Below are 14572 nucleotides of genomic sequence, written 5' to 3'. Positions count from 1 at the left end.
CTAGTGGCAGCTGCAAATTTGGAAATATTACATTTGATTTGGTACAGATTGTATAGATTGTGAACATTTGTAACCCCAGCACTGATCTTTGTGGCACTCCAGTAACCACTAAATAGGCCACTAGTAACAACCTGCCAGTGTAAGAGTGACTCATTTAACCCTACTCTGTTTCCTGTCCATGAACCAATCCATATCAGACTTTTACCTCCAATCCCAAGAACTCTAATTTGCATTTTACTCTCCTGTGCAGAGAATTGAGAGAGAAATTCCCGCTGTTTACACATCAAAATAGGAATTGTCAAACAAACATTTGTATTAAATACATACAATTATTCAGTAAACACTTCATTATGTTCATAACTTATCAGAACTAAAGGATACAAATATCCAAGAACTCTGTATTTGGGGAAAAATCTTTTTATTAAGGAACAATGACTATTTTCCCCAAATGCAGCAAACCTTGCTGTGGAATTCAATGAGCTACTTACCTACAGGAAGCTGCATGGTCTTGCTGTATCCTGCAGCTGAAGACATGGCCTGACCCAGAGCCTTGTTCGAGCCCAGGGGTTGCTGGTTTGTGGTGGATCTACTGGATGGGTTCAGGCGCTCTCTCGATTTGGAGTCCTTCATTGGTTTTGTCCAGACCAAATTCTCCCCAACCTGAAGAGCAGCTCCAATCTTCTGAGCCATGTCTACCAGCTGGAAGGCATGAATTACTCACTTAATGAGCAGCCTTATCTCCCAACATCTGCCCCAGAACATTTAGCACTGGATCAAGGGGATCACTCAATAAAATGGAAGGAAACTCATAAGGAGAGCTTTCAAGTTCCTGGGAGGGTGAAGCCTCTAAATGGGAGCACAAGTTCAAAAGGTTACTTTGAAAAACAATGCTCAAAATGAAAACCTACCTACCTATAGTTAGAAAAAGTCAATAGAACAGGAACCTCTCGACTAACAGTGGATCTCCTGTGGCAATAGCTTGGAGATGTTGAGTATATCAGTGGGTGGGTTTACTGGTAGGACTGCAGACAGCAGAATGCACAAAATGTCCTCTGAAGGAAGGAACTTGAGTTTACTTTTGCATCTTATCAAATCGCTGGCTAAACCCAAAAGCCCTGCAAACTGCAAGGCCCCATGAGCAGCAGTGAGGTTAGTGTTCAGCTGGTTTAGTCTTGTTGGCATTGTTTGAGGATAAATGGTTACCCCGATACCTGGAGTACACACAGCTTTTCAAGCAGCACTGTTGGATTTCTACCAGAAACATTAAACAAAGCCTCAATTTAACATCTTAGCCAAAACATAGCAGCTCCAATAAGAACAGGTACAGTGACTGCTATTTAACCCTGACAACTTTAGCTCACCTCAATGTAACTGCCTCTATTCCACAGACCCTGGTGCCCTTCCCCAAATAATCTACAGGCCGATGAGCCTCGCATCTGTAGTGGGTAAGTTGTTTGAAGGTACTTTGAGAGACAGGATCTACAGGCATTTGGAGACGCAAGGACTGATTAGGGACAGTAAGCATGGCTTTGTGAATGGAAAATCATGTCTCTCAAATTTGAGTTTTTTGAAGGGGTAACCAAGGAGGAAGATGAGGGCAGTGCAGTTCAGGCTGTCTACATGGACTTTAGCAACGCCTCTGACAAGGCATCACATGGTAGGTTGTTGCATAAGGTTAAATCTCACAGGATCCAGGGCGAGGTATGAAATGGATACAAAATTGGCTTCTTGACAGAAGATGGTTGTTTTTTTCAAACTGAAGGCCTGTGCCCAGCGATGTGCCTCAGAGATCAGTGCTCGGTTCACCATTATTTGTCATTTATATTGAATGAGAATATAGGAGGCATGGTTAGTAAGTTTGCAGATGACACCAAGATTGATGGCACAGTGAATAGTGAAGAAGGTTATCTAGGATTGCAACGGGATCTTGATCAATTGGGCCAGTGGGCTGACAAATGGCAGATGGAGTTTAATTTAGATAAATGCGAGGTGATGCATTTTGGTAGATTGAACCAGGGCAGGACTTACTCAGTTAATGGTAGAGCACTGGGGAGAGTTACAAACAAAGAGATCTAGGGGTACATGTTCATAGCTCCTTGAAAGTGGAGTCACAGGTGGACAGGGTGGTGAAAAAAGCATTCGGCATGCTTGGTTTCGTTGGTCAGAACACTGAATACAGGAGTTGGGACATCTTGTTGAAGTTGTACAAGACATTGGTAAGGCCACACTTGGAATACTGTGTACAGTTCTGGTCATCCTATTATAGAAAGGATATTATTAAACTGGAAAGAGTGTAGAAAAAATTTACTAGGATGCTATCGGGACTTGATGGTTTGAGTTATAAGGAGAGGCTGGATAGACTGAGATTTTTTTCTCTGGAGCGTAGGAGGCTGAGGGGTGATCTTTTAGAGGTCTACAAAATACTGAGGGGTATAGATCAGCTAGATAGTCAATATGTTTTCCCAAAGGTAGGGGAGTCTAAAACTAGAGGGCAGAGGTTTAAGGTGAGAGGCGAGAGACACAAAACGGTCTAGAGGGGCAATTTTTTTCACACAGATGGTGGTGTGTCTGAAACAAGCTGCGAGAGGTAGTTGTAGAGGCGGGTACAATTTTGTCTTTAAAAAGCATTTAGACAGTTAGATGGGTAAGATGGGTATAGAGGGTTATGGGCCAAATGCAGGCAATTGGGACTAGCTTAGGAGTTAAAAATGGGCAGCATGGACAAGTTGGGCTGAAGGGCCTGATTCCATGCTGTAAACCTCTATGACTCTATCTTTATTTAGATAACTTCTCAGATACAAATTTCAACAGGAACGCTCACAGTGCAAAGTTTTCATATTGAGCCCAGACAGCAGTGCGGGTTAGGTTGGCAAAGCAGGAGACAGTGCTCGATAACAATAATTGTGTCATTTAAAATCCTTCAGATGATGCCAGAAATGAAACGTTGTGTTAACACTTGGTGATCAGACAGCTCCTTGATTTGCAATAAGCTGACAATAGTTGGGTCATTGAGATAGAGAGATTATTGAAGTACCTCTGAATCGAACTCCAGCACATTACTGCTGGCCTTCAGCTTATTAACCTTCTTCTCCATCTCCTGGTATTGGTGAAGAGCTCCCTTTTTGTCTCCTTGGTTGTACAGTAAAATGGAATAGTTTAAGTTCACCAGCGGATTTAACCTGCAAAGGAGAGAGGTTGATATTCTCAGCATAATCGATGGATGGAGCTTACCGCTCACACCAGTAGCGTGAATCGTGGTGGGCAGACACTGGGAGTGGGGTCAAAAGATGCTAGAGGAGTCAGACTTATGGGGGGAGGGTGGGGGCAATTTCCAGGGAAATGGGGAAAGGGGTCTAAGAGGTTGGGGTCAGAGGTGTCAACAGTGGCGTTCCATCATCTTTGACACCACGAGGGGAGGGAGGGGGGAAGGAGTGCGGGGGAGAGGTGGATGCTTCCCAGAGGCACAGCTGGTGGAAGGCAGCCAATTGGTGACTCCAAACCAGCGGTTTCTCTAGAGAGTTTGGCAAGTCATCAAGACAAGTGGAAAATTGCCCGCCTGAGGTTTCCTGCACACAGCTCTCAGAGACCAATGTCTCAATATACATTGATATATGGAACGGGGGGGAGAACAACAGGCTCAGGGGTGGACACACACACACAACACACTCACATACAGATCACTGTCTGTGTGAAGTTTGCACATTTTCCCTGTCTGTGTGGGTTTCCTCCGAGTATTCCGGTTTCCTCCCACAGACCGAAAGATGTGCGGGTTAGGTTGATTGGCCGTGCTAAATTGACTCTAGTGTCAGGGGATTAGCAGGGTAAATATGCAGGGTTACGGGGATAAGGCCTGGGTGGGATTGTGGTCGGCACAGACTCAGTGGGCTGAATGGCCTCCTTCTGCACTGTAGGGATTCTATGATTAGAAAATCTCAGGATTCTTCCATGTGAACCTTCTCTGAACTGTTTCAAATGCAATCCTATCCTTTGGTAAGATCAAACCTGTACACAGCATTCCAAATGCAGTCTGTACAGCTGTAGCAACACTTGCTGACTTTCATACTCAATTCCTCATGTAATAAACACCAGCATTTCATTTGCCTTCAATCTGCCTCCGCTATAACGCAGATGAATGAAGTTGTATCTAAGTGAGCCGTACACTCCTGTCAGTGTCAATTTGGATTCACATTTGGAGATTCTACATTTCTGTCCTAAGGGGGTGAGGCGGGGATTTGATCTCTGTAAATGCTGGCTATAAAGCAGCCGTGAGGACATGGCCAGACCCTGGATGCTCCAACATTATGCCGATAGCAAAGGAAAAGCCACTTGGGATGTGATCCTAGGGGACAGCTGAGACCTTTGCAACCTATTCCCTAGCCCTCAGGAAAAGATTAGTTAAGAAAAAGCTCCATATCACTGATCAAAAGCAGATTGAGAGCCCCTGGTCCTTGTGCATCAGCAGGAGTATATGTGGGAAAGTAGATAAAGCACATCCCAATCTGTGAATTATAAAGTACAATATCACAACATACTCTGACCCTAAGTAATCACGTGTTGGTCAGAGAAAGATGCCCTGACCCCGGACTGTAACAGGATAATGCAAAGTAATCTCCTTTGGAACAGAGAGGCTGTAACAGTTAAAATAAAGTTTCTTGAAGTATCAGAAAGGCCACAAGTGCTGCAATAACCATGGAACAAAATGGAAGATCTATCTTCAGTTGTTTGATAGGGGAATTCACAAAGAGGTCCATCAATTGTTATTCAATCTTTAACATTCCTTTAGGGAAGGAAATCTGTCGTCCTTGCCCAGTCTGGCCTAATGTGACCCCAGACCCGTGGCAATGTGGTTGACTCTTAATTGCCCTTGAAATTGATTCCCAGCATGGGTCACTGTCTGTGTGGAGTTTGCATGTTCTCGCTGTGTCTGCATGAGTTTCCTCCCACAGTCTGGAAGATGTGCTGGTTAGGTGGATTGGCCATGATAAATTGTCCCTTAGTGTCAGGGGGCTAGCTAGGGTAAGTACATGGGCTTATGGGGCCAGCGACTAGGTGGGATTGTGATAAGTGCAGACTTGATGGGCCAAAGGGCTTCTGCACTGTAGGATTCTATCGTTATATGAAATGGCCAAGGAAGTCACTCAGTTCAAGGGTAATGATTGGGCATCAAATACTGGCCCAGTCAGTGATGCCCATATTCCATGACAGAATAAAATAAAGAAAAATGTCATCAGCGCTTGCTGCAATAATACTCACTGTTCCAAACTGACTGCTTGTTCATAAGCTCTTTTTGCGTTGTCAGGATCTGCCAGGTTTGTTAGCGTCACTGGAACAACAAGAAGTAAATTTTACACAATCACAGCACTCACAGGGAGGTCCCATTTCATCAACAACTCTCTGCACAGCTTCACCCCATGCACACTCAGGCCTCCTCCAGCCTCCATCCTGTCCCAAGGCTTTCACTCTCCTCTTTTCCCCTTTTGCAAACTGTGTTCCATCTGGAGGGAGAGGTCCCAGTTGCCCTGGTTTGAATAACCTCCTCCCTCAGTCTTCACACTCCGAATCACAATTTACCAATCTGTCACACTCGCGTTCTCTTGCTCATGGTGTGAGAGTTTCGTCCTTCTCCAGGGTGGATTGATTATTGCTGCAGTGTAGCTCAGTGATGCAAATTGGGGAGTGTTGTAAATTTATCTGCTGCTACTCCCCAGATGGGGAACCTGAGGGGCAAAGTTTCAATCAGCAGTCTATGCAAGCTTAGCTGATCCTGACGGGTATGCTACAGAATGCCACATAAGCCTGGGTTAGCAGGAGAAAAATAAATAAATCAGGTACAGGTTCTGCTCTGAAGATTTGCCCAGCAACCTACAAAGATAGTAAGTGTGAGGAGGATTGGAACTATGCATGATGTGATGTTTCTCTCAGCTCTTGGGTACTAAGAAAGGTACATCAAGGAATCAGCACTTCCAGAAGAGGTGAGGGATGTCTGTGGTGACAGAAGTATTGGTGGCCCCTTCACTGGATGAAGATGTGAGTGTTGGGAAGAGTCAGCAGTTCTGTTAATCAAATGCTCTCCGTTCACTGAAGCAGACTCTAAACTCACCAGCCAACAGCATATACAGCTCGCCCATCTTCGGCTGAATGTTGATGGCAGCACTCAGGAAGTGGAATGCTGATGCATATTGCTGCATTGTCAGGTGCACCAAGCCCAGGTTATAGAGGATCTTCCAATCAAAGGGAGCCAAGTAGTTAGCTCGCTTCAAACAGCTGATAGCCTGGAACAAGGGAAACAGCACAACGGCCAACCACTTACTGACATCAAGATTCAACATTTCAGGATTCCTTCAACGTTTAAATAATCACTTATGAACAAAGGGTTTCTGAAAGATCCAGAAATAACTTGTAAAATGATGTTGGATGGAGAGACAACAAAGAACATAAAAAACATAGAACATAACAGCGCAGAACAGGCCCTTCGGCCCACGATGTTGCGCCGACCAGTTACAAAAACAATACCCACTAGCCTATACCAATCCCTTTTCGTCCATAAACCTATCCACAGATCTCTTAAACGCCCCCAAACTAGGCACATTTACAACTGCAGCAGGCAGGGCATTCCAATCCCTCACCACCCTTTGGGTAAAGAACCTACCCCTGACATCCGTCCTGTAGCTACCCCCCCTTAATTTAAAGCCATGCCCCCTCGTGCTAGCTTTCTCCATCCGAGGAAAAAGGCTATCACTGTCCACCCTATCTAAACCTCTAATCATCTTATATGTTTCAATAAGATCCCCTCTTAGCCGCCTTCTTTCCAACGAAAACAACCCTAAATCCCTCAGTCTCTCCTCATAGGACCTCCCCACCATACCAGGCAACATCCTAGTAAACCTCCTCTGCACCCTCTCCAAAGCCTCCACATCCTTCTTGTAATGTGGGGACCAGAACTGCACACAGTACTCCAAGTGCGGCCGCACCAGAGTAGTGTACAGTTGCAACATGACGCTGCGACTCCTAAATTCAATCCCCCTACCAATAAACGCCAAGACACCGTACGCCTTCTTAACAACCTTATCTACTTGATTCCCAACTTTCAGGGATCTATGTACACATACACCTAGATCCCTCTGTTCATCCACACTATTCAAAGTCCTCCCGTTAGCCCTATACTCGACACATCTGTTGCTCCAACCAAAGTGAATTACCTCACACTTCTCCGCATTAAATTCCATCCGCCACCTCTCGGCCCAGCTCTGCAACCTATCTAAGTCTCCCTGCAAACTATGACACCCTTCCTCACAATCTACCACACCTCCGACTTTGGTGTCATCAGCAAATTTACTAATCCACCCAACTATACCCTCATCCAGATCATTAATAAAGATTACAAACAACAGTGGCCCCAAAACAGATCCCTGAGGCACACCACTCGTAACCGAACTCCATGATGAATATTTACCATCAACCACCACCCTCTGTCTCCTATCTGATAGCCAATTCCTGATCCAACTTCTTAGATTACCCACAATCCCATACATCTACATTTTCTGCAGAAGCCTACCATGGTGAACCTTATCGAACGCCTTACTAAAATCCATATAATAACACGTCAACTGCCTTGCCCCCATCCACCTCTTTGGTCACCTTCTCAAAAAACTCAATAAGGTTAGTAAGGCACAACCTACCCGCTACAAAACCATGCTGACTATTTCTAATCAATTCATTACACTCCAGATAACTGTAAATCCTATCCCTAATAATTTTTTCTAAAACCTTGCCCACAACAGAAGTAAGACTCACCGGTCTATAATTCCCGGCAAAGTCTCTGTTCCCCTTCTTAAACAATGGGACAACATTCGCTATCCTCCAATCCTCCGGGACTACACCAGAGACCAATGACGACCTGAAGATCAGAGCCAGAGGCTCTGCAATCACCTCTCTAGCCTCCCAGAGAATCCTAGGGTAGATCCCATCCGGACCAGGGGACTTATCTATTTTCAGCCCCTCAAGAATATCCAGCACATCCCCCTTATCAACCGTAATACTGTCTATTTTACACCCCTGCAACCCAGTGTCCTCCTCAGCTATATTCATGTCCCCCTGCGTGAACACCGAAGAGAAATATTGGTTCAATGCTTCCCCAATCTCCTCCGGTTCCACACACAACTTCCCTCTGCTGTCTGTAACTGGCCCTAATCTTGCCCTGACCAACCTTCTGTTCTTGACATACCTATAGAATGCCTTAGGATTCTCCTTAATCCTATCAGCCAAGATCTTCTCATGTCCTCTTTTAGCCCTTCTTAACTCCCTCTTCAACTCCCTCCTAGCCAATCTAAAGCTTTCTAGTGCACTACAAAGTGCTGGAGTATGTCCTGACAACAACCAACACATCAATTCAGACGTTTCATTGGAACAGTGTAGAGAGAGCTTTACTCTGTATCTAACCCCGTGCTGTCCCTGTCCTGGGAGTGTTTGACGGGGGACAGCATAGAGGGAGCTTTACTCTGTATCTAACCCTGTGCTGTACCTGTCGTGGGAGAGTTTGATGGGGGACAGTGTAGAGGGAGCTTTACTCTGTATCTAACCCCGTGCTGTACCTGTCTTGGGAGTGTTTGATGGGGACAGTGTAGAGGGAGCTTTACTCTGCATTTAACCCCGTGCTGTACCTGTCCTGGGAGTGTTTGATGGGGACAGTGTAAAGGGAGCTTTACTCTGTATCTAACCCTGTGCTGTACCTGTCCTGGGAGTGTTTGATGGGGGACAACGTAGAGGGAGCTTTACTCTGTTTCCAACCCCGTGCTTTACCTGTCTTGGGAGAGTTTGATGGGGACAGTGTAAAGGGAGCTTTACTCTGTATCTAACCCTGTGCTGTACCTGTCCTGGGAGTGTTTGATGGGGACAGTGTAGAGGGAGCTTTACTCTGTATCTAACCCTGTGCTGTACCTGTCCTGGGACTGTTTGACGGGGACAGTGTAGAGGGAGCTTTACTCTGTATCTAACCCCGTGCTGTACCTGTCCTGTAAGATTTTAACACTGGCATTTACAGGCAGCAACTATGTTAAGTGCTTTGAACTGTTGATCAGGACTTCCTGGTCCCTCCACTCTTTTTTCCCAGTGAATGTTGATTGAAAGGGTCAGTAATAAAGCAGTCATTGTATTGCACTGTGGAGCCAATAGTAATTGTCCTTCAAACACACAGAGGTTGTTATTGTTTAAAGTCAGTTATATTCCAGTCCTGCTCCAAACAGCAGATTATCCTGGTTCCTGGTGTTTCAGGAAGGGTACGACAGGCTGCATTTGGTCTTTGCTGAGGGAATCCATCCAGCTCAGTCTCCCAGGTACTGAGGAACACCGTGCTTCCTTTGCTGTGAGGAAACTCCCATTACGCAGAGGCAGGTGGCAGCACACGGGGTGCCAGGAGCTCTCCGTCCAGAGCTCCCACTCTGCTCACATCAACAGATTTCAAAGCATATATCCTGCTGGCAATGAAGAGAGAGAATGACAGCCTGTCTGCACTGACCCACACACTGAGCAGCACAGTGACCCCCATGCTGACCAGCGCACGCACTGACTGGCGTGCGCACTGACCAGCACACAATGACCGGTGCACACAGTGGCCGGCACAGTGCATCTGGGAGAGTAAGCAGACAGATTTTAATCAACTGAGGAACAGAGAGGACAGATTCCAGCCAATCTACATGACCACCACCACAGGAAGTTTAGGGAAAAGCAGTGGGGCTCCCAGGGAGCCTCCTGGTTTTGAGATGTTCACAATAATTGGGACTTTGTGCAATGGGATCATCGGAACTAGGAGCAGAAGTTCAGCCCTTTGAACCTGCTCCGCCATTCAATCAGATAATGGTTGATCTCGTCTTAGTTTCCAATCCCCCTCCCCACCTGTTCCCCGTATCCTTTTTTAAAATTAGAAATATATCTATCTCTTCTTTGTACTCACAGCTACGTATTTCCTCTTGCCAAAGAAGCACATTCCAATATTATTCCACAGAGGCGGGCTTTCAGGTACCGCGTGTGCTGCTATTCTGTATTTACTCAAAGCAACATCAAAATCGCTGTGTGTCTGCATCATGCTGCCCGCTGCCAGGATAGCCTGAGCAAAACAGTAAGAATGAGTACATCTCATTAAACAATACAACTGATAGAGAAGCTAACACCACAAACCTACTGTATGTTAGAGCCCTAAACATCCAGAACGAACAGGAAATATTAACACTGTCAAATTAACAGCACAGTTACACAGTTAGACAAGGAAATATCATTATCCTGAATAAATGACAATTCAACAATGATCACAACTCCACAAGAGAAACAGGTACAGGAACAGGCCCTGTGATCCCTTGAACCTGCTCCATCATTGAATACGACCATGGCTTATCTTTTCATTCAACTCCACTTTCTCACCAGATCCCCACGTTCCCCCAGATTTCCGAAATCTATTAACCTCAGCATTGAATATACTCTACAACTGAATATCCAGGCAAAGAACGCCAAAGATTCAAAACCCTCTGAATGAAGACATTTCTGCCCATCTCAGTCCCAAACCTCACCCTGAGACTGTACCTCTCAAAATCTACATCCCTCAGCCAGGGGTGTAGTCTCTCAGTGTCGAGCTTCTCATCAGAGTCACACAGTGAGTAATCCCCTTCCATCTGCTGAATTAACAGAAACTCTGCAGTAACACTGGCAGCAACTTTCACTTTTGAATAATCGCTGGCAAAAAATCCTTACCATGCTGAATAAGCAGGGAGTCTGAACAGATTCACAGATATTTAGTTTTCTGTTTTAGTTGAGGATTATTTAAACACTAATCAGTCACAACAACATGGTTAAGCATGGTTAGGGGGCGGCATGGTGGCACAGTGGTTAGCACTGCTGCCTCACAGTGCCAGAGACCCGGATTCAATCCTGGCTTGGGTGACTGTCAGTGTGGAGTTTGCATGTTCTCCCCGAGTCTGTGTGGGTTTCCTCCAGGTGCTCTGGTTTCCTCCCACAGTCTGAAATATGTGCAGGTTAGGGTGCATTAGGCCAAACAGGCGCCCAAGTGTGACGGCTAGGGAAATTTCACAGTAACTTCATTGCAGTGTTAATGTAAATCTTATTTGTGACTAATAAATAAACTTTACTTTACACGTTTTAAAATAATTAATTAGAAGTTATTAAATGCTTGAACCTTATGACGTTACATAACACGTTATGCCCAAACAGATTAGAGTCGGTACCTTGAAATTGTTGGGGTTGTAGGTAAGTGCGTTTCCCAGATGTTCGAAGGCTTTCTGATACATTCCAAGCTGAAAATACACGGGATTGTTAGTTGGTGTTCTATTTTACAGAAAGTGTTAATCAGATAATGTACAAAGAGAAAAGGTGACGTGGTTACAGCACACAGCTGACATTCAGCCTGGGCACAACCAGCAGAGAGAACAAAGCCCGCTTCATTCCAGCCCAGAGAGTTCTCATCTTCCACAATCAGAGTGAGGAGAAGAGACACACACACTGTGCTCTGTGTGTGCACACTGGGGGGGGACGCACTGTGCTGTGTGTATGCACACAGTGGGGGGACGCACCGCGCTCTGTGTGTACACACTGGGAGGGGATGCACTGCACTCCGTACGCGCACACTGGGAGGGGACGCACTGCGCTCCATGCGCGCACACTGGGAGGGGACGCACCGCGCTCCGTGTGTGCACACTGGGAGGGGACGCACCGCGCTCCGTGTGCGCACACTGGGAGGGGACGCACCGCGCTCCGTGTGTACACACTGGGAGGGGACGCACCGCGCTCCATGCACGCACACTGGGAGGGGACGCACCGCGCTCCGTGTGCGCACACTGGGAGGGGACGCACCGCGCTCTGTGTGCGCACACCAGGAGAGGACACAGTGTGTTCTGTGTGAACACACTGGAAGGCAACAAGGAGGCGCTGTATTGGTAATGTTACTGAGCTAGAAATCCAGAGGGTCAAGTTACTGCTCTGGGGATAAAGTAAAAATCACAAAATAATATCTGGAATTTAAAAACCTTGTGGGTAATGGTGAGCATGAAACCACTGTCCATTGTTGAGTATTATAACAACGCATCTGGTTCACTAATGTCCTTTGACATTAGTAGAGAAGAGACACACACACGTTTGATAAGGTGCCGCACAAAAGGTTGTTACAGAAGGTTAGGGGGCAAGGAGTTGGGGGTAAGGTGTAAGCGTGGATAGGGGATTGGTTGTCAAATAGGAGGCAGAGAGTCGGTGTCAATGGGTGCTATTCGGATTGGCGGTTGGTGACTAGTGGAGTGCCCCAGGGATCGGTGCTGGGGCCTCAGCTATTTACCATTTATATAGATGATCTGGAGGAGGGAACCGAGTGTATGGTGTCGAAATTTGCTGATGACCACAAAGAAAAGTGGAACAGCAAATTGTGCGGAGGGTGTGGAAAGTCTGCAGAGGGATCTGGATAGGCTGAGCGAGTGGGCGAGGACCTGGCAGATGGAATACAATGTTGGCAAGTGTGAGGTTATCCACTTTGGCAGGAATAATAGTAGGAAGGACTACTACTTACAGGGCGAAAAGCTGCAGCATGCGACGGTGCAGGGGGACCTGGGGGTCCTTGTGCATGAGTCACAAAAACACAGCTTGCAGGTGCAGCAGGTGGTCAGGAAGGCGAATGGGATGCTGGCCTTCATAGCGAGGGGGATTGAATATAAAAGTAGGGAGGTCTTGCTGCAACTGTACAGGGCACTGGTGAGGCCGCAGCTGGAGTACTGTGTGCAGTTTTGGTCACCGCACTTGTGCAAGGATATTTTGGCCTTGGAGGGAGTGCAGAGGAGGTTCACTAGGCTGATACCGGAGTTGAGGGGGTTGAGATATGAAGAGAGGCTGAATAGACTGGGCTTGTACTCGTTAGAGTTTAGAAGGATGAGGGGGGATCTTATTGAGACGTATAAGATAATGAAAGGGATGGATAGGGTAGAGGTGGAGAGGTTCTTCCCGCTCAGAAAGGACAGCAGGACTAGAGGGCACAGCCTCATGATAAGTGGGGGGCAGTTTAGAACAGAGTTGAGGAGGAACTTCTTCACTCAAAGGGTGGTGAATCTCTGGAATTCTCTGCCCGTTGAAGTGGTGGAGGCTACCTCGCTAAATATACTTAAGACACGGGTAGATAGGTTTTTGGTAGGCAATGGGATTAAGGGTTATGGGGAGAAAGCAGGAAAGTGGAACTGAGCCACTTCAGATCAGCCATGATCTTATTGAATGGTGGGGCAGGCTCGAAGGGCTAGATGGCCTACTCCTGCTCCTATTTCTTATGTTCTTTAGGGAAGAAATCTGCTGTCCTTACCTGGTCTGGCCTATATGTGACTACGGACTCACAGCAATGTGGTTGACTCTTAAATGCCCTCTGAAACGGCCGAGCGAGATGCAGTTATATCAAACTGCTACAATGTCCGAAAGGAACGGCACAGAGCACTCAACAACGACCCAGGCACCGGAAACAAAAATGGCAAATGGAGCCCTGTTGACCCTGCAAAGTCCTCCTTACTAACATCTGGCGCTTGTGCCAAAATTGGGAGAGCTGTCTCACAGATTAGTCAAGCAACAACCTGACATAATCATACTCATGGAATTATACCATAGAACCACAACATCCCAACAGTGCAAAAACATTCTGGCAATAGTACTGCAACCCTAGCCAAGCTGTTCCAGAACAGCTACAGCACTGGCATTTAGTTGGCAATATGGTAACCTGCTCAGTTATTTGACCAATTTCTGTCCCATCAGTCTACTCTCGATTATCAACAAATGATGGCAGTGCTGTAAGGAGTGCTTCCCTAGCAATAAGCTGCACCGTGATGCTCGGTTTGGGTTCTGCCAGAGTCACTTAGCTCCTCACCTCATTACAGCCTTCATCAAACATGGACAAAGGAGCTGAACTCAAGAGGTGAGGTGACAGCCTTTAACATCAAGGCAGCACTTGACCAAATGTGGCACCAAGGAGCCCTAGCAAGACTGCAGTCAATGGAAGTAAAGAGGAAAACTCTCCACTGTTTGGAGTCACACCCAGCACAAAGGAAGATGGTTGTGGTGGTTGGAGTTCAACCATCCCAGTCCTGGGACATCACTGCAGGAGTTGCTCAGGGTAGTGCCCACCTTCAGCTGCTTCATCAATTACCTTCCCTCCATCATAGAGTAGAAATGGGCATGTTAGCTGATGATTGCGACTTCTCAGATACTGAAACAGTCCACATCCAATGCAGCAAGACTCAGGCAACATCCAGGCTTGAGCTAAGAGGCAAGTGACATTCATGCCACACAAGTGCCAAGCAAAGACCATCTCCTACAAGAGAGATTCCAGCCATCTACCCTTCTCATTCAATGGCATTACCAGTGCTGAATCCTCAGAATCAATGGGAGGGGGAGGCTTACCATTGACCAGAAACTGAACTGGACTAGCCGCATTAACACAGTGGCTACAACAGCAGATCAGAGGCTGGAAATTCTGCAGTGAGAACTCACCCCCTGACTCTAAAGCTTGTCCTTCATCTAGAAGGCACAAATCAGGAGTGTGAATGAACAC

At 46.5% G+C, this 14572-nt stretch overlaps 1 protein-coding gene across 5 annotated transcripts in view; it reads right to left on the bottom strand.

The window, feature by feature from the left end:
- Positions 1–14572, bottom strand: part of bbs4 (Bardet-Biedl syndrome 4) — a 48843-nt gene that overhangs the window by 5832 nt on the left and 28439 nt on the right. For 4 of the 5 annotated variants that reach the window (XM_080216121.1, XM_080216122.1, XM_080216123.1 and 1 more), the window contains 6 exons: positions 11232–11300; positions 9950–10102; positions 6101–6272; positions 5254–5323; positions 3035–3179; positions 489–699 (listed from right to left, as the gene is read on the bottom strand). In XM_080216121.1, the coding sequence (XP_080072247.1) occupies positions 489–699; positions 3035–3179; positions 5254–5323; positions 6101–6272; positions 9950–10102; positions 11232–11300 (820 nt within the window). The remainder of the gene's footprint in view (positions 1–488; positions 700–3034; positions 3180–5253; positions 5324–6100; positions 6273–9949; positions 10103–11231; positions 11301–14572) is intronic. The other variant, XM_080216124.1, reaches the window with a different exon arrangement.

Source organism: Carcharhinus amblyrhynchos, chromosome 32, assembly GCF_965287045.1.
Source record: "Carcharhinus amblyrhynchos chromosome 32, sCarAmb.v2.hapA, whole genome shotgun sequence".
NCBI classification, from domain to species: domain Eukaryota; kingdom Metazoa; phylum Chordata; class Chondrichthyes; order Carcharhiniformes; family Carcharhinidae; genus Carcharhinus; species Carcharhinus amblyrhynchos.
Note: the sequence above shows the minus strand (reverse complement) of the source record. Positions and strands in the feature narration are given on the sequence as shown.